The sequence below is a fragment of the Alexandromys fortis genome, unplaced genomic scaffold (genome assembly GCF_014885135.2).
Source record: "Alexandromys fortis isolate MF-2015 unplaced genomic scaffold, M_Fortis_MF-2015_v1.1 scaffold_11, whole genome shotgun sequence".
NCBI lineage: Eukaryota > Metazoa > Chordata > Mammalia > Rodentia > Cricetidae > Alexandromys > Alexandromys fortis.
Genome location: NW_026067912.1, coordinates 3,444,641 through 3,471,681, shown reverse-complemented (window position 1 = coordinate 3,471,681; position 27,041 = coordinate 3,444,641). Strand labels below are relative to the sequence as shown.

The 27,041-nt window shown below is 45.7% G+C and overlaps 1 protein-coding gene across 1 annotated transcript in view; it reads right to left on the bottom strand.

The window, feature by feature from the left end:
- The window catches only part of Adra1b (adrenoceptor alpha 1B), a 131,329-nt gene that overhangs the window by 44,038 nt on the left and 60,250 nt on the right, over positions 1 to 27,041 (bottom strand). The window contains exons 2-3 of the mRNA XM_050138561.1: positions 13,292 to 13,338; positions 11,644 to 12,785 (exon numbers count right to left, since the gene is read on the bottom strand). Of these exons, the coding sequence (XP_049994518.1) occupies positions 11,644 to 12,592 (949 nt within the window). The 5' untranslated portion in view covers positions 12,593 to 12,785; positions 13,292 to 13,338. The remainder of the gene's footprint in view (positions 1 to 11,643; positions 12,786 to 13,291; positions 13,339 to 27,041) is intronic.

Here is a 27,041-nt window from a genome sequence, read left to right as displayed (position 1 = left end):
TCTCTCTCCTCTCTCTCTCTCTCTCTCTCTCTCTCTCTCTCTCTCTCTCTCTCTCCTGGAAAGTCCATAGAAAAACACTAAGCGTGGCATTATAGACGGTGCTGTAGTCTGAATGCCTCAACCTCAGTTCTGCTGTCCTTGGATTTGCAAGTTAGAAATCCCTGTCAGTGGCGTTGGGAGAGGGGTGTCTGAGAAGAGAAGGTCATAAGAACAGAGCCTTTATGGCTGTGGTTAGTGTCCTCATGGAGGAGGCTTGGGAGTGCTCACTGGTACATTTCCTTATGGAAGGGGCTGTCTATGAGGGTGTGAATCGGCCACGGTCATGACCTCCGGCTCTCTAGTCCCCAGGAATGTGAACAATAAATTCCCATCACTTATTAATCACCAAAGTCTGATACATCTCATGAGAGAGTCTTCCTTTCCTGTCTTTTTCATTTATGATATTATGTATGAATGAATGGTTTCTTGCTGTTGAGAACAGAAGGAAGAATTCTTATTTTGACAAGAACACAAAAGGAAAATAAAAACATCAAACAACCTGCCGTGTTTTTGAATGGAAGAGTGGTCAGGGCGGCGGCAGCATCAGGGAGAACCAGGAGAATTTGAATGTGTTTCTGTAGCTGAGAAGCAGAGAGCAGGATATGGATAAAATTACAGGGAAAATTATGAGCTAATGTTTACTGCCCAAGTGTGAGGACCTGAGTTCAAATCCCCGGAACCTACACAAAGCTGGTGGAGGCAGCTATGGAGATGGAGAGAGGAGAGTCCTCAGGAACCGGAGGGTCGGATACCCTGAGCACACTACAGAGAACAGCAGGATTTACCCAGTCTCAAACAAGGTGACGTGGGAACACACGCACGCACACAGATTAAATGACTAAGGATAGATACCTTCTCTTTCTTCTGAACTCATTAAATAGCATAGAAGTCCAAACAAGTCTGTCAAACCGAATTTTCATTCTGTTAATCTTCTTAATCTGGTATCTTTAATTACAAGTATTTGGTTTTTGCAGTATGTGAACTCAGAAGAGGACTGGACAAGTTAATAATCTGCTCCTACTCATTAAAGTGGCCCTTGAAAATGAATAAGCTAAAAGTTTTAATTTTTGTTTCTTATGAGTGCGCGTGCGCACACGTGTGTGTGTGTGTGTGTGTGTGTGTGTGTGTGTGTGTGCAGGTCTGAAAAAAACCTCAGGGATGGTCTACCCCTCCATCTTGTTTGAGTTCAAACCCCTTGTTAAGCACTGTGTGCAACAGGCCAGCTGGTCTATTGTTGCACAAAGCCTAGGTTCCAGGCAGGAGGTATGGAGCCTGGCTTTATGTGGTCCAGGGTTCGAAACTCAAACTCCCATACTTCCTCAACAGACACTTCACCCACTGAGCCTTCTCTGCACACCAGTACAGTGATTTTGAAAGTGGGATTGCTGGTTGGCAAAATGTCTCAGTGGGTACAGAGGCTCAGTGAAGCTGTACTGCTTGAGTTCTTTCTCTGTGGCCCACGTGGTGGAAGGAAAGAGCTGTGACTTCTGTGGCTGTCCTTCAACCTCTGCCCTCTGGCACATGCATCCCTCTACCACACAAAATAAATAAAAATGTAACAGAAATTAAAATAAAAATGAGATTGCTTATAAAGGTTTGACTTTCTTTTTCTGTGCAGATATCATGGATATTCTACTTCCTGATAGATTAACAGACCAACTCGTTTGTAACATCACATTACATTTTCCTATACTTAAATTGATTGCTTGATAAAACTGAACACATCAGAAGCTAAGTTCCTGTAGTAATTTACCATTGACTTTACTGCTGGGAAGATAGTGTACTCGGGGTATGTGAACTCTGGCCCTGGAAGGAGCAGATTTCTCTTCTCTTTTTCCATTTTTCTTTTTCTTCTGACTTAATCAAGATTAAAAAATAAAGTAGGTCATCAAACCAATTGCAAGAAGTAGTCAAGCAAAAGAGAAAGTGCATTGGCGTAGACTGAATATCTTGTGGTCCTAAGACAGTAGTTTAAGAAATATGTTTGTTGTTGTTGTTTTGTTTTTGTAATCCAGAGTCTAGAAACCTCACACCCAGAAGTCTATCTTGGGACCTCCCAAGGAGAGGCCCTCAGCTTAGGCTATGAGGAGTCTGTGAATTTGGACTGGAAGAAAAAATATTTCAACACAACAAACAAAATAAACCAAACCTTTTGGCCGCAAGTTTGCCTTTGTTCGGCGGGAATGCAGGCCAGGGGCCACAGAGGACTCTGCAGGGGTTGTCGCCAACAGAAGTCAGGTCTACACGATCCTGCTCCATCTGTTGCAGAGCTCATGAAACCTTTCCTCTCGTCACCACTTCGAAACTATGGTACTTGCTTCTTTGACTGGCTGCCAGGCCGTGTTTGTTTAATATGCTAAGCACCTTTCCCACTCAACAACCAATTTGCTTTTCAACATAATAATAACTGCATTTTAGTATAATTGGTAAGCTTTGACTTCTTGCCTCTTCTGTGGGCTTACTTTGAGGAGGGGCTTTATTAGACTGCCAAACCGGTCATGGAAGTATAAGAACCCTCCTCCCCCCAAGAACACTCGTATTCAGGTAAATTCCAAAGAGCTGGGTGCAATGGAATTTTGGAGAAAGGGCCTTCTGTCTTCTCTTCCTGCTAGGGGACTGCATCCGGTCTGACTATATGAGGAGATGTTAAGCTTTTGTGTTTCGTTGATGGATCATCCTCTTCACCCAGATACTTCCCTGCCTCTATCTGCGGGCCCTGTGCTGGCCCTGTGAACCATGGGGTAGATCCATGCTTGCAGGTGACAGTGAGCCCTACCCCTTGATCTCATTCTGACCTCCTTTGGGGCTCAGCCTTCAATACACACATAAGCAGAGAAGTGTGATGCCAAGCCCCCCATTCATCCCACCAGGCCACAAGAAAGTTTAGGGGAGCAAGACTGTGGACAGATAGCCCACTCAAAAACTCAGTAGAGGCTCTTCGAAGAATGGTCTGCTTGGGCTAGACCACGATGTTTCTGAACCTGTTGGTTTGACTTGCTCACTAGGGCAACGTTTGTAGCACAGTGTATGTGGAGGAGAGCTCAGCTAACTTTTGGGTGGGTGTGGCTGAGAATCTGAATCACCTTAAGAGGACAGGCTGCTCTGGAGTTTGGATTCCATGGTACCCGGTCTGACCCATGATGCACCTTGCCAGAGGCTAGGTGAGGCTGACAGATGGGCTGAGGACCCCCTCCCCAACAGTCACGTCAACTCTACAAGTTCCTAAACACACAGCTAGATTTCTTTCTCGTTTCAGCCCACCTTTCTGTCTGTCTCTTCTATAATCTGTAGGCTTTCACTATTTAAAGCACTTTCCTTATCCGGTTCTAGAAACGATCCATTTCTTCCAGCCACTCTCTTGGTCATTAAGAATTTAGGACCAGTGAGCCTACTGGGTATCCTAGCCCTAGCTCAGCTGCTCACTTGTAGAGCCAGAGCAAGTGAATGAAATGAAGGATACTTGCTTTGAAAATTTCCTACCAAGGGTTAAACTAAACTCTGCCTCCCATGAAATCTACAGATAGCCAGCTGCAGTCTTGCTCATCTGCCTTCCTGGGCTATAGATGAATGCAACCGATTCCAGCTTACTGTCGGTTCTGTGGATCTGAACTCTGGTCCTCATGCATATGCAGCAAGTGCTTTATCCAAAAACCCATCTGCCCCGCCGATAGGCTCCTTTCTTCATGGTTTTTTCTAAAATCCAGGAAGAAACCTCAGGGATCCAAGGCCATTATGTAGTTTTCCAAAGTAAGGCCTATTAGCTGAGATCAACGGGGACCCCTCTCTGCTCCCATGATTCTGTTCTGCTGAGGGATTGCTTTCCCTGCTCTCTCTTTCCCCTTGCAGGTGTTGTTTCAGGGGCCATGAGAATCTGGGGGAGCGAGTGGGGTTAAGCCTACATTCTGTTCCATTGCAGTTCTCTGCACTGCGTGTATGTAGTTCATAGCCTTCTCTTTCTGCATAGCTAGGTCATCACTAGCCAGTCGCTGCGGAACACAGTGTCTAGAAATACTCTCTTCCACAATGCCAGCTTGCCTGGCCTGTGACATCAAGGGAAGGACATAGGATGACTTGTGATGGAGAACTGTCCTGCGGTGCTGGCATCATTTGTAGGTTGGAGGAGGAGGCGAATCCAGTCTCAAATGTACAGAAGCCAGAAACGGCACTGGGGGGAGAGTTTCTAAATATTTCTGTCCTCCAATTTGATAGAAATCTGATCAAATGTGCTTGTCATTAGCAGCAATAAAAGTCTTCCAAAAGTGTCAACAATCAAAGAGAGGTTTTGGTTCATCTTGCCAGTGGAATGACCCAATTATTTTTATGTTCTTTATATCCTTTTGAGGTTATGATCAGTGGCCATCTGCCCTTCCTTGCCTCCTTCTAAGAATAGAGGTTTCCCTCATGTTTTCATACACTTCCACCCCAGAGCTCTTTAATGACAAGCCCATCTGATGGCTTGGATTTGAACTTGTAGTCAGCTCTCCGTCAGCCACTCTGAGGCAAAGCTCCCCAGCTCCCCTGACGTTCACATCCATAACTGTGCAGTAGGAATCATTTCAGTGACTACATCACAAACCAGAGTATAAGACAGGTCAGGGGGCTGTGGGGTGACACCAAGTGGCAAGGTCTAAAGTATGGGCGTCGCTAGCGTATCATTATCTGAGGTGTTCAGGGAGTAGGGGTGCTGCAGACACGTCCTGCTCATGTGGGAGACAGCAGTTTCTAGACAGAGGCTGGCAGCCATCCACTGTTCTTACAGCTTCACACATATTCAGGTAAAGCCTTCACAGGGCCCTTGATGACCCTTTGGTACTTATGTGGCCCCCTGTGCCCCAGCAGATTTGCCCACCTCCACCATTGGCTCCTGCCCTGTGTACCCGACCTCTCTTTTTGTACAGCCCATCCCTCCCTCCTGGCTGCTCTGTCTCAGCCCACTTGCTTTCACTGGAAGGCTGATACTGGCTCATTTCTACAGCCTACATTTCCTCCTTCCCTCCATTCTTTCTCCCTTCTTTCCTTCCTTCTCTTTCCCATTAATCTTTATGTATTATCTGCGATTTCAAGACCTTAGGAAACTCAAATTTCAGATTATTTTTAGAGACGACTGACAGAGTTGTCAGATTTTTGTTTTCTGTTTTTTAACGTTAGCAAGAAGAACAACACACACACACACACACACACACACACACACACACACACACGGGTGCGCGTGCACACACACACACTACATACAACTATTACCATTCATTATCATCTTTCCTTCTAAAATGCTATTTTTGGTGTCTTAAAATAGAAAGGATATAGTCTTCAGATTGAAAGGACAGTCATTTAGATTGAATACATCTCATTTTTAAAAGAACACAATGTTTTCCTCATTTTGTCATGAGCCAGTGGAAACTCTGGGCATCAGATCTCTGACGAATTTGGGGGAAGCAGTGTACTAACAATAGAGCTAGCACAATGAGTGTTTATTGAGTACCACGTGCGGAGTCAGATTCTACCATTTGCTAGGTGTGTGACTTTGGGCAAGTGATTAACCCTCTCTGAACTTGGTGTCCTCATCTTTGGAGGCACGGATGATGTGGCTTGCCTTCAGGGTCATGACCCTGTGGAGGAAGGATGCTAGACTGTGCTCATTCTATTTCTGTACTGGGGGGGGGGGGACTCCAGGACAGAGACACCATCATCCCTCCTGCTTCCCACCTCATGGATTGGGCCAATACCTGGCTAGGACTGAGGCTATGTCCAGCTGTGCAATGGAAGCTTGACTACATTTTTTTTTTTTGGATATCCATGGGGTATCTCCTCCACAGCTGCCTAGGTGTAAGGAGAACTAAATTGTACCTGATGCACAAGAGTTCATCCAGGAAAGCTTGGTAAGGGCTCAAGGTTCTTGATCTCACAAGATATTCTGGCATAGTAGGTTGATGGTGGGATCCAAGGGCCAGGGCTGTCAAAACAATGCCTGTCAGATGCCTCTTAGCATAGCTGGGTTTCCCCACAGGGGCTTTTAGCCTTGGGTCAGATGTTCTTTGCTCAAATCATAATAACACCCAGTAGGTCCTGCCCACTGTGGGGTTTCATGAGTCTTGGAGGATGTCTGGAGAAAACTCTGGGGGACCTTTTCTTGCCTGTGCTCAGGTGTTCCCTGATCCTGTCTATCCCAGCTCAACAAACGGTACCCAGATGGTTCTCTGCCACCATCAGAGTTACTCTGGACACACGTCTCTCCCTAACCTTCCTGTGCCCCCTCACACCGAGTCCTCAAATCTGTCTGTCTCTTGCCGTTTCCACCGTCACCTGCCTGGTGTAAGTCACCGTTTCCTCTCAGCACATTCGAAAGCTTCCAGTCCCATATCCAGTCTGTTTCTACATGTTGGCCAGAGTGATTTTTTTTTCAAGATCTTTGTGTGTGTGTGTGTGTGTGTGTGTGTGTGTGTGTGTAGGTAACTATGCACATGAGCATAGGTGTTCTTGGAGGTCAGAAGAGGGTGTATCAGATTACTTGGTTGCAATTCCAGGCGGTTCTGAGTGACTCCATGTGAGTGGGTGCTGGGAACCAAACTGTGGTCCCCCGCAAGAACAGCAGCTGAACCATAGCTCTTTAAATCCCATGATATGCTTGGTCGTATCCTAAGCTCTGGGAAATTTCCCATCATTTCCTGCTCCAGAAGACCTTCCTGCTGCACGGATCTCTCTTCTACAAATATTCTTGAAGAAGAAGCTGCTCTAAACTGTTCAGCCTTCTCCCTCCATGGTACTCCCCTGGGACCTCACCACACACCTATCCCTTTTAAATAGATAGTTTCCGTCTCTCATCACAGATACATTTGCGCTTCTTCTTGTGTTTCCTCAAATACCCGTTTACCTCCCTAGAAGTAAGTTCCATGACACTTACTTATTTTACTTACCATAGTTTTTCTAGGAAAATCCCTGGACATAGTACCTGTTTGGTAAGTTCATATTAATTCAGTGAATGAATGCATGATTAAAGATGCGACCCATATTATTAGGAGGAAGTCAAGTTCCCTCCTGCTTTTTCCTTCAGTTTGGCTGACTGACAAAGGCCTTGTTCTTAAGGATGCTTAGCACCCACACTGCAGGAGGTCTGGAGAAAATCGAGCTTTAAGTTTGAACATGGATAGCCTGCCCTGACGCTTTATAAGCTGGTCTTCCTCCCTGCCCCCGCCTTAGAGGTGGGCAGGATTTTACAACGACGGTGTCCTTCCTCTCTTCTAACAGAGTGGTGACAGGGTGGTTTGCAGTTTCCTGGAGAACTTTTACTATAATAGCAGGTTGCCATCAGTGGCCAGAGAGGCCGGGTGCAATGGGATAGACAGTGGTCTCTTTTAAGAGTGCTGGACTCAGTCCTTGGCTTTAGCGCTATCACTCTGTTGACCCTGGGTAAGACTCTAACAGTGGTGAGCTTTGGTGTATTCATCCATGAGGAGCTAGCAGTTAGCTCACAGGGTGTCTCTGTGAGAGTTAATGGGGTAATACCATAGGAAGTCCAGGAGAATGTCTGTACAAGGTTTGTAATCAATAACCATATGTTGAGTAGACAGGTAGAGACCATATTTAGTTTTGGTTCAACATTCCAGCTTCTAGTACAGAAGCAAAGACATAGTAGACACTTTAGGAAGACTTTGGATAAATATTTAATAAATGACCAAATGTATTTTAGCTCCAGTAATATTTCCCTCTTCTAGGAAGGATTCCCTGTTTATAAAAAAATTTCCCTCCTCCCCGAGTTCTCAAAGCAACTGTGTTCCTCGAGGGACTCTCCAAGGCTGAGTTGGATCCACCCCTGTTTGTGAGGGTGACTGTCCTAGCTGATGTCTGAGATGCTCATTCTCACTTGTGCTCATAGTTCATAAATCCCGCTTCCCTCCTTTGAATGAGAAGAGGGACAAACGGATGGAGACAGATTGCTGTTTGGTTCCAATACTATATGGAACACAACTGCTTCTTTCAAATTGACCTTCATTTATTTGGAGGGGAGAGCAGTTAGTTCAAGAACGGCTTCCTGGTGCCTTTCAGCATTTGAAAAGGAGGAAGAAGGATTTGAAGCAAGGCAACTTTCCAGTGTTTTCTAAACAGCCCACTAGACCCAGCCGCTTGTTGGCTGACTGGCATTTCCTACCACTCATCCTTACAGAGAAATATATACTCTCTGAAGAGTCCAGCCACTCCATCAGAACTTGACCAGCCTGTCCCCCCTCTGGTGGGAGTTGGTCTTCATTGTCCTACCAAGCAGCTGGAGGTTCTTTTGGACATCATGCATGGTCCATGAGACAGAAATACTACTATATTCTGGTTCCAGATTCTCTGTCACTCCCTGGCCCAATTCCAGGGGCCAAAGAAAGAGGCTCTTGTTTGATGAAGTGCATCCCTGATCTTGAATAAATGAGTGCTGATCCCTGATGGAACTGGGTCTGAGGCCACAGGGAAAGGGTGGGGAGAAATGACTGGGGTGGTGCTGGTGGGGAGGGCTTCATGGGAGGCTTCTCTGCAGGTGGCCCAACCCTGCTCCCAAAAATAAAAATCAGGGAGGAAGAAAAACAAGTGGGGGGCCCCAGCGCAGGGTCCTGTAGGGCCATGTCTATTTTCCCTCCTTCAGGAAGGAATCCCAACCCTTCTCTCCTATGGAGAAAACAAACACAGCTATGGAAATCTCATGCCATCCAGGCACCTGCAAGTCTAGCTGGACTGGAAGTCGCTCCTACCTGGATGGTCCTGCGTGTCAAGCGTAGCCTTCCTCACATCTGCTTTTGCCTCCTTTGAGGAAAATGCCCTTGATGGAAAATTTAGAATTGAGAGCCCCCTTCAGATTCCCCAAATGCTCCTATTGCCCAATGTGCTGGGCATCACTGGAGGAAGTAGGAACCTCCAGCCCCATCTTGCTGTAGTGTTCTTAAATTATTTAGAAAACAAGCATTGCGATGCGCCTTCTGCTTCAGTTCTTGACCTTTCCACAGCCATTACAAACCCACAGCTCATCTACAGGGATGACCTCACCTACTGGGTTTCCGTGGATGAACAATGCTCATTGGGCCGACTCAGTGACAACACACTGGAGGGTTCCCTGGTGATCATGGCATGGACTGTCAGTTTCCACTGACAGGAGAGGAGAATAAGCCTGAGGGCACCACAGGCTGGGGAAGTGAGTGACCTTCCACTGCTACTGCATGGACATTAAGGACCCCCAATACTAGAAGGACAGGGTCTCAACAGGCATGAGCAGAAAGCAAAAGAAGACACTAAAGGCAGGCTTGGCAACTTGAAGCACAGGATACAGAAAGAAGCCATGTCATCTCATACCACTGGGTGGCTAGGGAAGGTTCGAGCTTGGACCACTTAAGGATTCTAGGATCCAGAGGAGTTAAGAGATGCTCTGACCAATGATTTTCAAAGTCTTGTCTGTGGTCCACCCCTTCAGAATCTCCTGAACATGTAGACTCTAGATCCATCTGATGGACTGAATCTGAGTGTCTGTAGGTGGCACCCAGGGGGCTGTGTTACTATGGGGTTCCTTGGGCGGTTGTTATACTCAATAAATTTTCCCTTGGTCTCATTCATCCATTTTATCCTCCACACATGAGATCTGAAGACCAGAGAGACACAGCAACAAGTCCAGTGTCACAAAGTTAACTGATGAGCAAGACCAAAGCAGAACTCTGTAGCCCGTACCAACTGAGTCTATTCTTTCCATTTCAACTTGTTGAAAGCTCCCATTCCCCTTGAAGCTCGGAGCCAAGAATTGCACCAGTGATCATTTCTAACTCCCACTGGACTGCTTTTCTTCTTAAACATGCCCTGGTCATAGCCTCTGTATGTTGGTGGGTATATCCAGGAGGAAGTAACAGGTGCAGGATTGGGAAAGGATACAGGAGAAACCCTCTGTTACCTCCACTAGGGTGAATGGGGCTTGATTTAGAGTATTGACATCTAACTTGGATTAAATACTTGCTGAGGTTCAGATCCTTTCCTTTCTTTTCATTACATCAACACAAACCCCTTGGAACAAAGACTAAGTAGTCCCATTTTGCTGATGAAGAAACTGAGGCTCACAGATGAGCAGTGATTACCCCAAGGTCATATAGCTGATGAGAGACCAAATCACACCTACACAGAACCACTATCTTAGAGACGGCCCTATGCAGTTCAAGCTAATCCATTGTTAATCAGACAAGGCTGTCAAAGGTCCCAAGACCTTGAGAAGGAGATTCATTCTCCTCTGCATTGGGACATAATCACCCCTGGGACAGAATTTCAAGCTCTTCCTATTTAACACCATTGAAAAAAAATATTTCTGAATCGCATTAAGTCTGCCAGACTTCCTTTAAAAAAGATCACAGAGACAGTATGTGACATAGATTTTTTTCCCCCAAAAAAGGGAAACTCTTGGTAACCATTTACTGCCTTTTCATTCACCCGTTTCTCGCAGAAGCGGTGTGACTCTGGAGTCACAGCTGCAGCAGGGGTTTGGTCATCTAGAGACCCTGTAGGGATGGCTGGTGTGTGAGGTCTGTTGCATGTATGCAGTTGCTGCCCTCTGGTACCAAGCCCTGAGCACTTCCATTCATCCCTACCCCCCCTCCCCCGTTCTCATCAGATGATAGGAGAAGAAATCAAAGCAGATCCATGCACCAGAGAAGGAACAAGGATTTCCCAAGCCATGTGAATAGTATGTCACGGCACCTCCCCTCTGTTTATTTTAGCTAGACCTTGGGTTTTGTTTTTGCTCCAGCAGGAAACGGGCAGCCTTTTGAACAGTTTACTTACTAGGACCCCCAAGTCAAAACTGATGGATGCCTTTTTGTAGATGGGGCAGGAGGCACTGAATTCCATCTTGCTTAGTTTTGGCTTCTTATAGTCAAAGCTGAGGGTCAGCTATCATTAAATTCTGAGCATTTCCTAAATCACCAGAGTTCGGAGCATTTTGGGGGGTTAAAACTGAGGATGTTTCTCTTTCAAATCCCGAGCTTCAGAAAACTTAAAGGCCCCTGAAAAGCTGTGTGGCTATAAAATGCTGTAATATCTGGTAAGGACGACGGTGCAGAAAGAGGAGAGCCAGCAGAGAGGGAGGAGGGTGGGGGAGGCCGCAGCCACTGCAAGGTTGAGAAACTTGGTCCCTGCAAATATTGAATGAACACTGCCTCTCTCTGTAGGAGCCGCCTCCCTGCTTCCCCAATGCCGCGTCTGCAGTAACTACAAACTATTTGGTATGCTGCCTTAGTGACGCTGTCTTCTCAGACACATCGTTACTACCGAAATAACACCGGTGTGATGTTGGATCCCCGTGTCCTTTTTAATTATTAAACCGAGGCCAGCGAGTGAGTCATTCCACATCCCAGATTCTCCTCCAGAGCTTCTATTTCAAGTACCTAGTACCTTAGCTTTTTTTTTCACCAACACCTGAAGTTGGTTCTTAGCCAATTTCCCAATCTGCAAAGCCTTTGCAGAACAAACAGTATTATCCAATCTCCAAACACACATAGATAAAACAAAAATAGCCAAACCAACACAAAAACTTAAGGGTGAGACTATCAGGAAACCCAAGGGAAAAAAGGTCTCTCTCCCCTCTGCCAGTCCCCAACTTACCAAGTGGGAGAGCGATGAAGAAGGGGAGCCAACACAAGATGAACATTCCGACTACAATTCCCAAGGTTTTGGCTGCTTTCTTTTCCCTGGAGAACTTAAAAAGTTTGACAGCTATGGAACTCCTGGGGTTGTGGCCCTTGGCCTTGGTACTGCTGAGGGTGTCCTCATGAAAGTTCTTGGAGTGGATCCTCAGGGTCAGCTCCTTGGAGTTGGACATCTCCTTCATGACTCCCGCCTCCAGGTTCTTGGTGGTCCTCTTGGCCACGATGTAGACCCGGCAGTACATGACCAGAATGACCGCGAGTGGGATGTAGAAGGAGCCCAGGGAGGAAAAGAGGGCGTAGAAGGGTTCTTCGGTGACCCCGCATTCCTTGTCATCATTGGGCGCAGGTTCTTTCCAGCCAAGGAGAGGCCCGATGGAGATGACCGTGGACAAGACCCACACACTGAGGAGTGCCAAGATGGCCTTCCTGCGGGTTACCAGCGTAGGGTACTGCAGAGAGTAGCGCACCCCAATGTAGCGATCAATGGAGATGGCACATAGGCTCAGGATGGAGGCCGTGCAGCACAGGACATCCACCGCTGCCCAGATGTCACAAAAGATGCGCCCCAGCACCCAGTAGCCAAGCACTTCCAGGGTAGCAGAGAAGGGCAGGACTGTGAAACTCAAGAGCAGGTCAGCAATGGCCAGGTTGACAATGAAGTAGTTGGTGGGCGTCCGCAGGTGCCGATTGCAGGCCACTGACAGGATGACCAGGATGTTGCCCACGATGGCAAAGAGGATGAAGGCGCCCAGCACCAGGCCCACAGAGATGGCCCTGGTGATGTCCAGCTGGGGCAGTGTGGAGTTGCTCGAGGTCTGGTTGGGGCCAGTGAAGTTGGCATCTTTCAACTCTCCCCAGTGGGCAGGTGCTGATGTGTTGTGGCCGGTGTCCAGATCGGGATTCATTTTAGAGTCCGCCCTCCATAGCCAGGAAGGAGATTGGGCTCGGAAGGGCTGCGACCAAGGCTCCTCAGCTGCCCTGAAACTTTGCTCCCTCCGTGGTCTTCTTTCCAGAGGCGTCTTCCTGACGAGAAGTCATCTCCCCCGGGCAGCCCAGCCCGGCAGCACGTCGCCTGCCTGCACCCAGCGGCTCGCTCGCCTGTCAGAGGGAGGAGGAAAGAGGGGACGAGGCGGCAGCTCCAAGTTTAATGGTCCACGTCAGGCGCGCCTGGCCGGGCTGGCGCGGAAGCTCGGGGAGGAGCGGGCGCCGGGCCGGGGGTGCCCGGCTGTGCCCGGCCGGCGGCGGGACTGCGGACCGCGGTGCCTTCTCCGCCCAGCGATCGCGAGGAGGGTCTGCTTTCAATGAGCCGCCTCTGGGCTGACTGCACGGCGGTGACATCAGGCGGGGAAGCCCGGGCGCCCTGACTCTGTGTGGCACTAGGGGGCAATGCGGGTCCAGCCAAGGCGCGCAGCCCCGACGCCGCCGCCAGCTGGGTCGGCCAGGAGACCAACCGCGCCAGGCACTGTTCCCTCTGTGGGGATGGGGCGGGGAACAGAACAGGGATCCGGGTGTGGGCATCCCGGTTCATACACCCCAGGGGGCCCGCTGGGATTATTTCCCCTCCTGTTCACGCTTCAGTTAAAAGGTGGGCTGGGGATGCTTACCTCTAATGGGGTCTCCTGGAGTCAAGCCAATGCAACTTGTCCGGCTTCTACAAAAGGAAGAAAATCCCAGGGTTAGGCAGGTGGTAGGGACTTGAGTTACATCTGAGACCAAACATATACTTTTTTTTCTTCCTTGTAACCTCTTTGGCCTTGATAAAACCTAGAGGTTCAATTATTCATTCATTCGTTCGTTCACTTATTCGGGCACGCATTACTTCAGTGGGCTGTTAATGTTCACTTCCAGAAAACGGTTCTGTCCTAGATACTGTTCTCCAGCAGCTGCAGGTGTAGCCAGATTCCTGACCTGTGTGTGGGAGCTTACATTCTAGAGAGACTAGACTAAAGACACCAACCAGTGAAACTGAGGTATGACATCTCATGGCAGGAGTGAAGATAAATTGAAGACAGGGACATGCAACCAGTGTATAGAGGAACGTGAACTGGAAGTTTGTTTTTAAAGACAGTCAGGTTGCCCTCCCAACTCATTGTGGAGCATAAGAATCACTCTGAACTCTCGGTTTTTCTGTCTCCCGAGGGCTGGAATTACAGGAATGTATTGACCATTGCCAGTTTGTGCTGTGCTGGGGATGGGACCCAGGGCCTTATGCATACTAGGCAAGCACATACTCTACCAACTGAACAGCATCTACAGTCTGAACTTGACATATAAGTAGGTGTTTGGAATGTCACAAAAGATAGTGTTGAGTAAGGGAAAGAGGGGAATGGGGGAGGGAGCTAGCTGGCCCTATGGGAGTAAATAGTGTGGACAAACAGCCTGCCAAACTCTGCGGAAGGGGCTTGGGCGATCTTGGTTATCTGTTGGATCTTTTCTTGCATTGCCTTATGTTCATGTTGGATATTAAGCTACAAGCCCTGTTTGCAGAGTTGTGTGATGGTATGCAAATACAGGAAGAGAAAAAAAATAAAGGCAAACCAAGAGAGTGTTTTATTGTTAGTTTGATTTTTTTCCTTGAAACAAGGTTTCCTTTTATATTCCAGGTTGATTTTGAACTCAAGATCCTCATGTCTCCATCTTCCGGTGTTGGTTAAGCCAATACATAGGTCCTCGCCTGTGTGTTAAGTTCATTTTGCCTTTTCTCAAGACCTGATGAGAGAAGAACTAACCTTATTCTGATTTCTGTTTCGAGGATGGGACTCCAACTCACAGGGAAGGTAAACCCTTCGTTCCAGTACACATACTTATGGAGGAGAAGAGCTGAACCCCACTGCTGCTTCTCCCTACTCCAGTGCTGTGTACTTAGCTGAGATTCACACAGGCTCTATAGGGCAAAGTAGGGGTCAGAGTGGATAGAGGTTATTTTTTAAATGGCCCATTTTGGGGCCCAAGTTACTGCTGCCAGCAAGGGACCCATATTTGTTGAGTAAGCTCCTGCTGGTAGTGAAACATTTACTCGTATCCCTCCCTTTCCCCTCTCCCCTCTTTCTTCTTTTCTCTTTTTGTCTGGGTCTTGCTGTGTAGCCCACACTGGCCTTGAACTCACTATCACGATGCCCCCCAAATTCCAAAATCTTCTGGCCTCTGCCTCCCTAGTGCTCGGGTGGTAGACATGAGCCACCATACCTGGCTTGCTTATTTTCTTTAGTCTTTAACAGGTCTTTGAGAAAAGCATTCTCCATGGACTCACAAGAACAGTGGAGCAGAGAGTTAGCCATATACTGGAAGCATGAAGCAGGACAGGGTAGTGGCTGCTGAACAGAAAGGAGACACCCGATACTCCTTTCTTCGAGTCTACAAGCCACAGCCCAAAATTCTCATTTCGGCTTTTTGATAACCACTGTGTTTTGTTTAAGGGGCGAGGAAGCAGGCACGAAGCAAAATGATTCACTTGCGAGTTCTTCAACCTAAAGTTGGATTCCTCATTTCTTTCTATTTGTACTTTTTTTTAAAAATTGATTTTTATTGAACTCTACATTTTTCTCTGTTCCCCTCCCTGCCTCTCCCCTCCTATTTGTACTTTTTGGATCGGATTAATGTTTATTTGTTTGCGTTTTTAAGATTCATTGTATTATTTTGTGTGTATGAGTGTTATATCTACATGCGCATCTGTGTGCTACACTCAACATTCATGCCCGGTGCCTGAGAAGGTCAAAGGGTGGGGTGGGGTCCCCTGGAACTGGAACTGGGACAGTTGTGAACCACTGTGTAGGTGGTGGGAGCTGAATCCGAGTCCTCTGCAGGAGCAGCAAATGCTTTTGACTGATGAACCACCGCTCCAGACCTTGATAGTTAGAGAGATGCCTTACTTGTGGCCCAGGCTGGCCTAGAACCCACTGTTAGTTCAGGATGGCCACAAATTCATGGTAATCTTCCTTTTGTCCCAGCTTCTTAAGTGCTGCTGTTACGAGCATGTATCACTATACATTTAAAGCCTTAATCTTCTCCAGTGAAAATGCACAGGTTCTCCAGTTGCACAAAGTATACAATTCCGAGGAGTTTCTCTGAGGTAAAAATCAATCAATCAATCATTCAGTCAGTCAGTCAGTCAATCAATCAAATGAACCTAATCGTGGTGCAGACATTCTCGAAAACCGACTCCCCCATTTCAATTATCTGACCTAAATTGCCTTTAGATATTTAAAACTATGCGATGTCTAGGCTCATGGTAATGCGAATCTGTAGGAGCTCCTAAGACCTTAACTTACCATTTTGGCATCATAGAGATGGTGCAGAGGCAAAGGGCAGCTGGCACAGGTAGTCGGGCCATTGACCCCTTTCTCTGACCCACAGAACAGGGCTTCTCCTGATGCATAAAAATGCCACCAATAGCCATTCCTGACTTACACCATGAGATGTGGACCAGGACAGTGTCTGCAGCCTTCTGCCTGGGTTCTTAATGAAGAGGTTTGGTTTTGGACAGCTCTGGTACTATTGTGTACAGAGGCTAGTCCTGATGACCTTTGCAGATACCCTTGTGTGCTGGCGGGATAGACTAGCCCCTAAGTCTGTCCGGCTACCCTCCCTTTATTGCTTCTCCTGTGGGAGGTGGCAGTGGGACACCATCCCAGTTTCCTACGTATCCTGAGGGCTAGGAAGGCTGATATTTCCTGGGGTTGTTTCCTCTCAGGGGTGATGCGGGGCATGAAGAAAGCACTGGTGAGCCGGGGCAAAGCTGATTTGTACGAAGTCAGGGATGTGGATACAGCAAGGGAGAAGCAGAATAAAGAACAAGTTCCCAGTCCACGTTTTGACTGGTGGCCTATTTCTCACTTCCCGGGGCATTACTTTTGGAAGCTACTAAGCAACCAGCAGCGCACCACAGAATCCGCTGAAGTTGTCTCTATGTAGTCACAGCAAACAGATGCTGTGTGAAAACTCAGTGCCTCCAACATTGTTTTCTTACAGTGGCAAAAGACCAGGAGGGAAGAAACACACATGCATGCACACACACATACACACATGTGCACATGCACACACATGCACACGCACACACAGGCTCACATGCACACACGTGTGCACTACACACACATCATAGAGAGCAAATTTGAGATTCAGGGTTGTCTTATCTATATTAACAATGAAAATAGCTTATTATCCAGGTGAGGACTTGTGGTATCAGTCAGGTGTCAGGATGTGGAAGAGATTATTGAGGCCGAGGGGGAAGTCACACATCCTTGCAGGTTTCTGACATGCTGTCTTTCACACAGGCCAAACAAACATGTCCCACCACCAAGCAAACAGGTAGCAGCCTTAACAGCAGACACGAGGCAGGGCCCCCACTAATCGAACCCTGCTGATGGTCACCTCTTTACTCTCCTCCGTCCCCAGTCTCACTGGAGATGCCTCTTTGCCCTTCTGGAAGAGTTTTGACCCACGGAATTGTTTAGGTATCATGAGGCTACAGACGATATTTCATTTTCTCAGTACTCCCTGGGGCAAAGCCAAGCACAGAGCTCTGACTCACTGGAGGCCTGGGGAAGAAGGATCTTTTCATTACCCATCTTATTATATTAGAAACCTCTGATGTTGCAGACTTCCATTTATGTGAGTCCTCTAGGAGAAACTGTCTCTGAGTCTGAAGAGAGGGGAAACTGAGGCTGGCAGTGTTTTACTTAGGGCACTTATGGGAGGTAATCTCTCTCTTGAAATTGTACAGTTATTTTATTTGTACTTATGGCTTACTATGTCTCACTCTCTGCAGGTTCAATCCAATCAGATATTGACAGGTTCGTGGCTTTTGTGCGAGGTACCACACAGAGTGCTGGGGGAATCAAAGATGAATTAACTAAGTAAACGCTAACCTGTCACACACCACCCACTAAGCATGGGGAATAAAGGAAATACATGCTTTAGAGAGAACCTCCTATATGCCAGGCACTCCTCATAACAGTCCAAGAGGGGACTCACGCCCATTTTACAAAGGAGGAAACTGAGACTCAGCAAGGTTCTGGACACGACCAAGGCTATCCAGTGAGCAGTCAGCCTCCGTATGCAGAGCAATATTATCTGGCTTCAAAGCTGCAGTACAGCCGTCTCTGCACCAGACTGAGATTAAAAAAAAAAAAAATGCAGCCGAAGGCTCCCTGTCAGCCTGAAGAAAATCACAGCAGGAGACATTGAATATGACCAGGGCCCTGAGGGAGGGGAGGTCAGGCAGGCAGAATGGCAGGACCGGTTCCCATAGAAGGTTCTGCAGAGGCGCTCCTCGGGCCAGCCTGCCTTAGCCACTGCTACTCTGGCTGACAAAGACTTGACGGCTGGTTTGGGTTCATTGTAATTTCCACTCCATCCTTTAAAAGCAACTAATGTAGTTTGGGAGAGGGGAATAAAGTATTAAGAGTCAGAAGTTTGACATCTAACTGACCGGGTTTATATCTTATTTTCATAATTGGTGATCTTGGGTAAATCACACAACTACCTTGGACTCCGAGCTTCCCTAGTGGTGAGATGACAATCACCATAGTTCCTGCTTCCTAAGGACACGGTGAAGACGGAGTGTGACATTATGTGAAAAGTGCAAGATGATAGTAACATCTATCAGCCAGGGATGGCAAGGCGTTTAGTAAGTACTTGGCATGGGGCCAAAATGCTTGCCATACTATATCTTATTTAATTGTGACAATGATACCAGGTAGATGCTGCTATTGTGGACAATGGATGGATGGGGAAACTGTGGTTCAGTGATTAAATGAGGCGATAGGACTAGCAGATAGTATGGGTAGGATACAAAGCACCCCATAAATGAGGTGAAAAAGAAAGAGGTACTGATGGTGTGGGGTGCCTACTCCATGAAGTACCCTGGGGCTGTGGGCTTTCGAGGGAGAAGTTTTTGTTAGAGGGACAAGAAGGGTCCTGTCCTTTTATCTGGACAGGGGATGCTGGCTGCAGCAGATATACATGCTACTTCTAAAAACAGCATACATGTCAAAGACTCCCAAGAGTGAGGGATCTCAGCTTCCTGTGTGCAGAATGGCCTTTGTCTGTGGTAAAGTTCTATGAGCTTGGATTCCCCCAATCCAGCGCATGCACCCCATCCTGTAAGCAGGTAGGGCTCCGGAACAGCACTCAGCAGCAAGCTGGTGAAGGTTAATCGACTAGTCATCCAGAGGCTGAATTCACGTCCCACTTTAGGGGAGAGCCTGGGAGCCTAGGGTGCAAGGCTAGGGTGCCTGTGCATAGACTCGGATAGTTCGACTCTCTGTGGGTCCTGAGATCAAGTCTTTTATGCCAGTTAGCCAGTGTCTGAGAAAATGATGCCAGAGTCAACTAACAACACCTGTGGCAGCCATCAAAGCTTACGGCAACAGGCTCCTCACAGTTGCCTCTTCACCCTCAGCACTACCACTACACATCAGGACCAGGAACTTCTAGAATGTCAGAACAGCAGCAGCATCAGCCGCTGCCACTGCCGCTGCCACTGCCGCTGCCGCTGCCGCAGTAACTAGTAGCAACGGTAGCAGCAGCAACTACACCAACAACCCACCCCAACTCTAAAGATCATCTAGTCCAGGGTATACAAACTATAGCTCGTGGATTAAACCAACCGGTGCGCCTGTTTGTTTTAATTTTAAATAAAAGTCTCATTGAAATCTAACCGCACTTGTTTTGTTTGTGGGTGGGCTATGACCTTTTTCACACTATATTGGGCAAAAGTGAGTTTTTGCAACATCTGGGTCATCTGGCCTGTACAGCCAGATTTTGCTATGTTTGTTCTCTGAAACTTTGTAGAAAGCTCTTAATTGAGTCTGGCTTTCTAATTTTACACGTGGAGACACAAAGGCCCTGGAAGAGGATGGGGCTTGTCTTGAGGCTGAGCCAGTGTCAGGAGCCAAGAGATGTGACTCCACGCTCGTAGCTCCGTTGCCACGGGTATCATGTTTCTGCATCATGCCACAGGCTCCCAGTGTGAATGCAGTTTTAGTAGCTCCGCTGGGTGACCTTCAGACAAGCTATATAGGCTGTTGCAGTCCCTTAACTTACTTGTGCCCCAGGGATAATGCTTCCAATTCCTTGAGCCAAAACACATAGTAGTAGGTGGTTGTGCAAAAATGAAAGATGCTCAGGTCTTTAAAACTTAGGCTGTAAGCCGGCTGTCAAAAACCCTCAATAAAAGGCTGCCACTGCTATTACGTTAACATGCTCTGTAATTTTATATTTATAATCTAGGTATGCATGTATGTATATTATCATGGTCACCTGTGCATCTATTTATCTATAATTTATCTGTCAATTACCTATTATTGTTTATGCATCTATCATGTATGTATGTCTATGTATGTACATATGTACGTATGTATGTATGTATGTATGTATTTATCATATATGCCTGTATGTATGTATGTATGCATATATTGCTCATGATTTTCTTTAATTCTTTGTTGTGACTTCTTCAGGGTCAAATTCTCGTTTGAACCCTTAACCAATTTATTTCTATCCTGTTACTCACAACTGTCCGTGACTCTTTGACTCTCTCTTACTCTCTGTCTCCCTCCTTCTCTCTTTTATTTTGGGGCAACAACATGAATCCAATGTTTTACTATTTATTATTTATCACAGAACACAACTTGAACTGAATGAAGTGAATTGATGCTGGTCTTCCTAGTGCTCATGAACTTTGCAGTCTGAAACGATGGGGAAGCCGAGGATTGGGTCTGACATTGAACAAGGGGGCCGGTTAAAGGAGGAGAGAGGAATATAGGATACAAGGCTTGAATTTCTCTGTCCTTTTTCTTCTTCCTCATTTGTATTTTCAGATCCAAACCACACAAGCCTTTTGGGGGATTTTCACTTGCGGTGGTCACCACGTTCAAAGCGTTCTAAAGGAAGTGGTGGGAATCTTTTCCTTGGGGGCATCTAAAAATTGTATCTGGACAAAACGCCTAGCTGGGGGTGGGGTGGGGTATGACAAACCAGGCCCCAGGGGAAAAAGGCAGAGGAGTGAACTGAGACTGGCTTCCACTTTCTTATCTTTCTTCTTGGGTAGAGATATCCTGAGATGACTATAGGCAAGCTTGTCAATTGTGTGGGGCATCACTTTGGGCACAGGGACATGGTGAGGGGGAAAAGGGTGAGAGAGAGAGAGAGAGAGAGAGAGAGAGAGAGAGAGAGAGAGAGAGAGAGAGTTTCCTTTGCTCATCTCAGTAGAACACTGGGTAATGATGAGACAGGAAATGCCCAGAGATTCTCAGCTGTTTACTGGACACCAAATAAAAGATTTGGAAGCTTGCCTGGAGAGTCCTTAAAAGATGAGGGACAAAGAGGAGGCTTCCTGGTCTCTTGTCTTCTTATGGGGACTCTGATGGTGAGTAGAAAATGTTTTGGAAACTTCTAAACAAGAGAAATCTGGGATAATGGACGTTAGCTACAAGATGTGCTTCCCAAGAGGCCCTGTCTATCTCTTCTGCTCCCACAGAAGTGTGAAGCACTTCATGATGGACTTTGCCTGCTTCCTGTGGCCCCATTTATATTAACAATGACTTTTTTTTCTTTTGGTGTGCATAGGCACCGGCATATGCCAAGGTCACCCACATGAGTTACCTCATCTAATCCTCCACAGTACTTTGTTTTGGTGACAAATATTGTTGGCTCTGTTCTATAGGTAAGGAAAGTGAGGTTGGGAGAGATTCAGCAACTTGCCTGGAATTATGCAAACATGGGATTGGAAGAGAGGCCATCTGATGAGAAAGCTGATTCTTTTCATCTCTTTGGTACCCCACATTTGGCTCTAGTTTGATATTGCTGCTAAAAAAAATCAACTGCAAAAACACTTCAGAAAGTTCTGGGCAAGTCTCAGTAGACTATGGAAGCATAAGTCTTTGGGGTTATGTTATAGGAAAGCACAAATGTGGGCCCTTCTCTGTAGGATCCAAGGACTAGATCTCTCCTCGTATAAGGAAAATGTGTCATATGTACAAATGAAATGTTTTTGGCTGTAAAATTTGAAATCTTATGCCAAGTGTGGTGATGCATGCCAGTAATTCTGGCACTCAGGAGGAGGAGGCAGGAAGGTCAGGAGTTCAAGGCTTGCCTCTCCTATATTGCAAGTTAGAAGTCAGTTTGACATCCTTAGTCATCAGAGAAATGCAAATCAAAACAACTCCAAGATTCCAAGATCAAAAACACCGATGACAGCTTATGCTGGAGAAGTTGTGAGGTAAAGGGAACACTCCTGCATTGCTGGTGAAAATGTAAGCCCCTTTGGATGTCAGTGTGGCGATTTCTCAAAAAACTAGGAAACAACCTTCCTCAAGACCCAGTAATGCCACTTTTAGGTATATATCCAAAGAATGGTCAATCATACCAAAAGGACATGTGCTCAATTATGTTCATAGCAGCATTGTTTGTCTGATGTGGGAGTGATTTCTTATTAATAAAGAAACTGCCTCAGCCCTTTGATAGGCCAACCCTTAGGTGGGTGGAGTAAACAGAACAGAATGCTGGGAGAAAGAAGCTGAGTCAGAGTCGCCATGGTTCTCCCACTCCAGACAGATGCAGGTTAAGATCCTCCCTGGTAAGCCACCTCATGGGCTACATAGAATATTAGAAATGGGTTAGAACAATATGTAAGAGCTAGCCAATAAGAGGCTGGAACTAATGGGTCAGGCAGTGTTTAAAAGAATACAGTTTCTGTGTAATTATTTCAGGCACTAGCTAGCCATGTGGGCGGCCGGGTGCCGCTCCTAATTCTACAGAGTGGCGTCCAGACATGATGGGCTAAATCCACTTAAAAACCTGAGAGAGCTTAATTTTAAACAGAGAAAAAACAGAGTTTAATGCAGAGTTTTGCTCTTAGTTGGTGGCGTGCCGTAAAGAGATTTCCTGATTCAGCAACAGCAGCAGAAAAAAAAACTGCATCATTTTAAAGCGGGGCTTCCTGGGGCTGTGCTGCCAGCGTGAACTCTGGTTTTAAAGCATTTCAAGGCTTTTATGGGACTGGATGTTTGTGTTCCCACTTGGGATCGGAGGAGAGTGCTCTGAGACTGTGCTGATGGCTCAGCGCTCCCGCCTGCACCTGGGCAGAAGGCTGAATCAGGCTTAGGCAGGCGGAAGAGCATGGCGAATTAGAACTGCGCAGTGCTCTACGTGTCAGATTTGGATGTAACTTGGATGAAAAGAATTTCTATGCTGCACGCTCAGTCTCAGAATTAAAGTGCTGAGTGCCACTCCTACCTGGCGGCCCCAGAGCTAGCACAAAATGGTACGTCCTCCATTTTGAAATTTTCCTGACTCAGCAGCAGGAAAAAACTGGCTGTTTTAAAATGCCGGCTTTCTGGGCTGTGCCACCATTGCGATCTCTGTCTGGCTCCTGCGGGAGACAGAGCTTATGAATGGAGCATTTGGATTAAAATGCTATGATTTGTTTGATGGCAACTAGACTGCTGTGTGCCTAAAAGGGGGACATTGTGTGCCGCAGCTCAGAGGCACAAGCAGCTCCGCCATGCTAATGGTGCAATGTGCAAGGATCAGAGGCACGAGCAGCTCTGCCATGTTGGACTGGGCGGGGCCAGCATACAGTACCTGTTTTTGACCTAGGAATGTCACAGCTTAGATTCTTAAGCGCTTACTGATTTAAAGGCGCAAAACAAAGTGCTCCTGGATAGTAAAAAAATTACAGATTCACAATAAAACAGATTCAGACACTGTTGGATGAATGTACGTAGGCTTGGGAAAGAGAAGAAAAAGAATATAAAAAAGTTAATGTCTTAAAAAGAAAAAGGGTAAAGTCTTTAAAGAGACAGAGTACAGAAGTACAGATAGTTATAGATTAAGAGAAATAAAGAAAAATAAGCCACGTAAAAATGGAAAATTCACAGAGAGTCTGGATTATGTACATTGTGTTTTCTTTAAAATTTTTGACTGTGAAGGAGCTAAGTACAGAGAGACATTTCATTATATGGGCTGCCAAGCTAAACCAAAATGGATTTCATGAGGGTATTATGATTTCAGAATTTGGGTCTAAGGATATGATGCTTTGGAGAGGGTCTTCTTTTGTTTTTGCAGAGGATGAGACCCTGTGGATTGCATCTATTCCGATTTGGTATGATAGACCACGCCCTCCTGAAAGGTTGCTGTGAATACCCTCAAAAAATTGCTTCGCTCAATTGCCAACTGAGATGAAACTAGCATACAGGTTATATCATGAACAACCTAATTAACGACGCCCCTATTCAGCAGGAAGCAGTTTGTAGAGAAAAAACTACGCCCATGTTCCCAAATATTGTTTATAAATGTTCTTTTACATTTAAAGGGGGATATGATATAGATATGAATAATTTGCATTGGTATGGATTTTATGGTCAATTTTGTTATATGTATATGTATTTTTGATCTTGATTAAGGTATTGTGATTGTGTAGTTCATTTAAAAATGTAATGTATAATTAGGAAATATAGGTTGTTAATGGATAATCATCGCTAATACTTAAGCTTGTAGTCATGTTAGTTAGATTTTCTAGATATATAGAGAGATATTTTAGTTAGATAGGCATTCTTCATATCTTTCAAAGGCTGCAGAATATGGCATTTAAGATATTTTAATAACTTAGGGTTTTTCATGACAATGAGACACATTTGCTCCTGGCAGCACCAATCTATTTCAAGAGGAAGATGGGCATCGAAGAGAATCCTTATGGAGTTTGATAGCCATTTGGGCAAGAAACTGCTCTTGCCTGGACTGTTGCATAAACTGGACACAGAGAACCCGCAGAGAGAGGACTGCTGAACTTGCCTAAAGGTGAGATGACCTTTTGGGGTTCCTGCTTCATGAAAGAGTCTGTGAGACATTCTGCAGGACACAGCAAAAAGTGACTGAACTGTCTTTGGAATTTCTTGCTTGATGAGAATGTCTGCTGGATACTATGGGCCTGTAGGCCGAAGATGGATGCCCCAACGGTACAGAGGAACTTTGGGTGACTGTCCAGGCAGCGAGATGTCTCTGTCATTTCTAGAGTTTTCTTATTTCTTGTTTGATAGGTAATATTATATCCTTCTGGAGTCTTTGATGGAGTTGAAGAATGGTTAGTTATAGTTTTCCTTAGTTATGATAAGAGATAAAATAGATATAAATATTGTAACTGTAATTCTTACTTGATAACTGTTTTGTTATATGTAATTTTACTATGTTAAAGTTAAAGCCTTTCTTTTTTGTTTAAACAGAAAAAGGGGAAATGATGTGGGAGTGATTTCTTATTAATAAAGAAACTGCCTTGGCCCATTTTATTGGATAGAAAATTAGGTAGGCGGAGTAGACAGAGGAGAATGCTGGGAAAAAGAAGCTGTGTGAGGAGTCGCCATGGTTCTCCCGCTCCAGACAGACGCAGGTTAAGATCCTCCCTGGTAAGCCAGCTCGTGGGCTACACAGAATATTAGAAATGGGTTAGAACAATATGTAAGAGCTAGCCATAAGGAACTGGAACTATCCGGGCCAGGCAGTGTTTGAAAGAATACAGTTTCCGTGTAATTATTTCTGGGCATAAGCTAGCCATGCGGGCGGCCGGGTGCCGGGGACGCAGCCCTGCCGCTCATTCAACATTTGTCATAGCCAGAACCTGGAACCAACCTAAATGCTCCTTGACTGGAGAATGGATAAGGAAAATGTGGTATATTTATACAATGGAGTACTACACAGTAGAAAAAAAACCTGACATCTTGAATTTTGTAGGAAAATGGATGGAGCTAGAAAACATTATTTTGAGTGAGGTAACCCAGACCCAGAAAGACAATTATCACATGTACTCACTCATAGGTTGTTTTTAAACATAAAGCAAAGAAAACCAGCCTACAAACCACAATCCCAGAGAACATAGACAACAATGAGGACACTAAGAAAGGCTTACATAGATCTAATCTACATGGGATGTAGAAAGTAGAAAAAGACAAGATCTCCTGAGTAAATTGGGAGCATGAAGACCTTAGGGGAGGGTTGAAGGGGGCAGGAGAGACAGGGAGGGGGAAAAAAGTCAGTCTGGAATACAAACAATAGCTAGAACAAAGATAAATGAACAAAATATTGAAATCTGAAATTTGGGATAGAAAAGACGGCTCAATCCTTGAGAATACTTGATGCTTTTGTAGAGGGCCTGGGTTTGGTTCCCAGCACCCATGTGGTAACAAACAGTGGTAACTCTAGTTCCAGGGGGTGTGATGTTTTCTCTGACTCTTTTTGGGTCTTTATGGTAAGTAGGCACACACTCAGTGCACATATACAAAGGAAAACCCCTCAAATAGGATTAGTATAAACAATTTTAAAAAAAGCAATTATAAAGAAATTTGAAATTCCATTCTCTGGGTAACATGAGTGGAACTGGATGACATCACTCATCTGTGGGAGCTATGAATGTCATTTCTTAGGGAGAAGAGAGCAGTAGGGTAGTGAGGAGAAACCACAAAGGGCAGAGGGAGTCTGGGTAATGGGAGCTGAAGGAGGAAAAAGTAATTCTAGGGGCACAGCAGAGTTTTTATGCTAGCAACAATCTATTATCTAAAAATACCTAGGAGAGCCTGAATTCTTCCAGTGTAGAACAGGACAGACTCTGCAGGAGGTAGAAATCCTCACTGTTAGGATTCAGTCATCACACAGCGTGTGTATACACAGCAGATTATCATACTGTGCCCTACAAATATCATGTGTTTCTTTAAAAATATTCTTCTTTTAATCTTTCTGGGCATCTCAAGTAAGTTTACATCATCAGGCTTCCACCTCAATTTCTCCAAGATGTGTGAGGGATGGTGGTGTCTAATTTTTGTTGTCAACTTGACAGGAATCTGGAATCAACCCAAAGAGAAGCCACTGTGAACTCCTGGGAGAGATTCCTTTGATTAGATTATTTGAAGAGGGAAGACCCACCCTAAATGTGTGTGCCACCTTCTGGTGGCAACCTAGATAAAAGGATATGGAAATAGGGAGCATCCTTTTCCTGCTTGCTCTCACTCTTACTGGCAAGTCCATCCATCCTGTTGCTGTTACTGGTACTAGAACCAATTTCTCCTGGTTTCCAACATTGGTTGAAGACCAGCAACTCTCCAAGTATCTTCCAAGCCTTCGGTACCAGATTGGGACTTCTGAGGTATCCAGGCTACTGGACTGATCAACCACCAGATTAGTAGACTCTCTGATGTGAGACAGCCATGTTGAAATACCCAGACACTGTTTTGTAAGCCACTCGAACAAATGCCCCATATATATATATATCTGATATATAGAACTGATATATATATATAGAACTGATATATATATATAGAACTGATATATATATAAATGATATATATATATAGAAATGATATATATATTCAT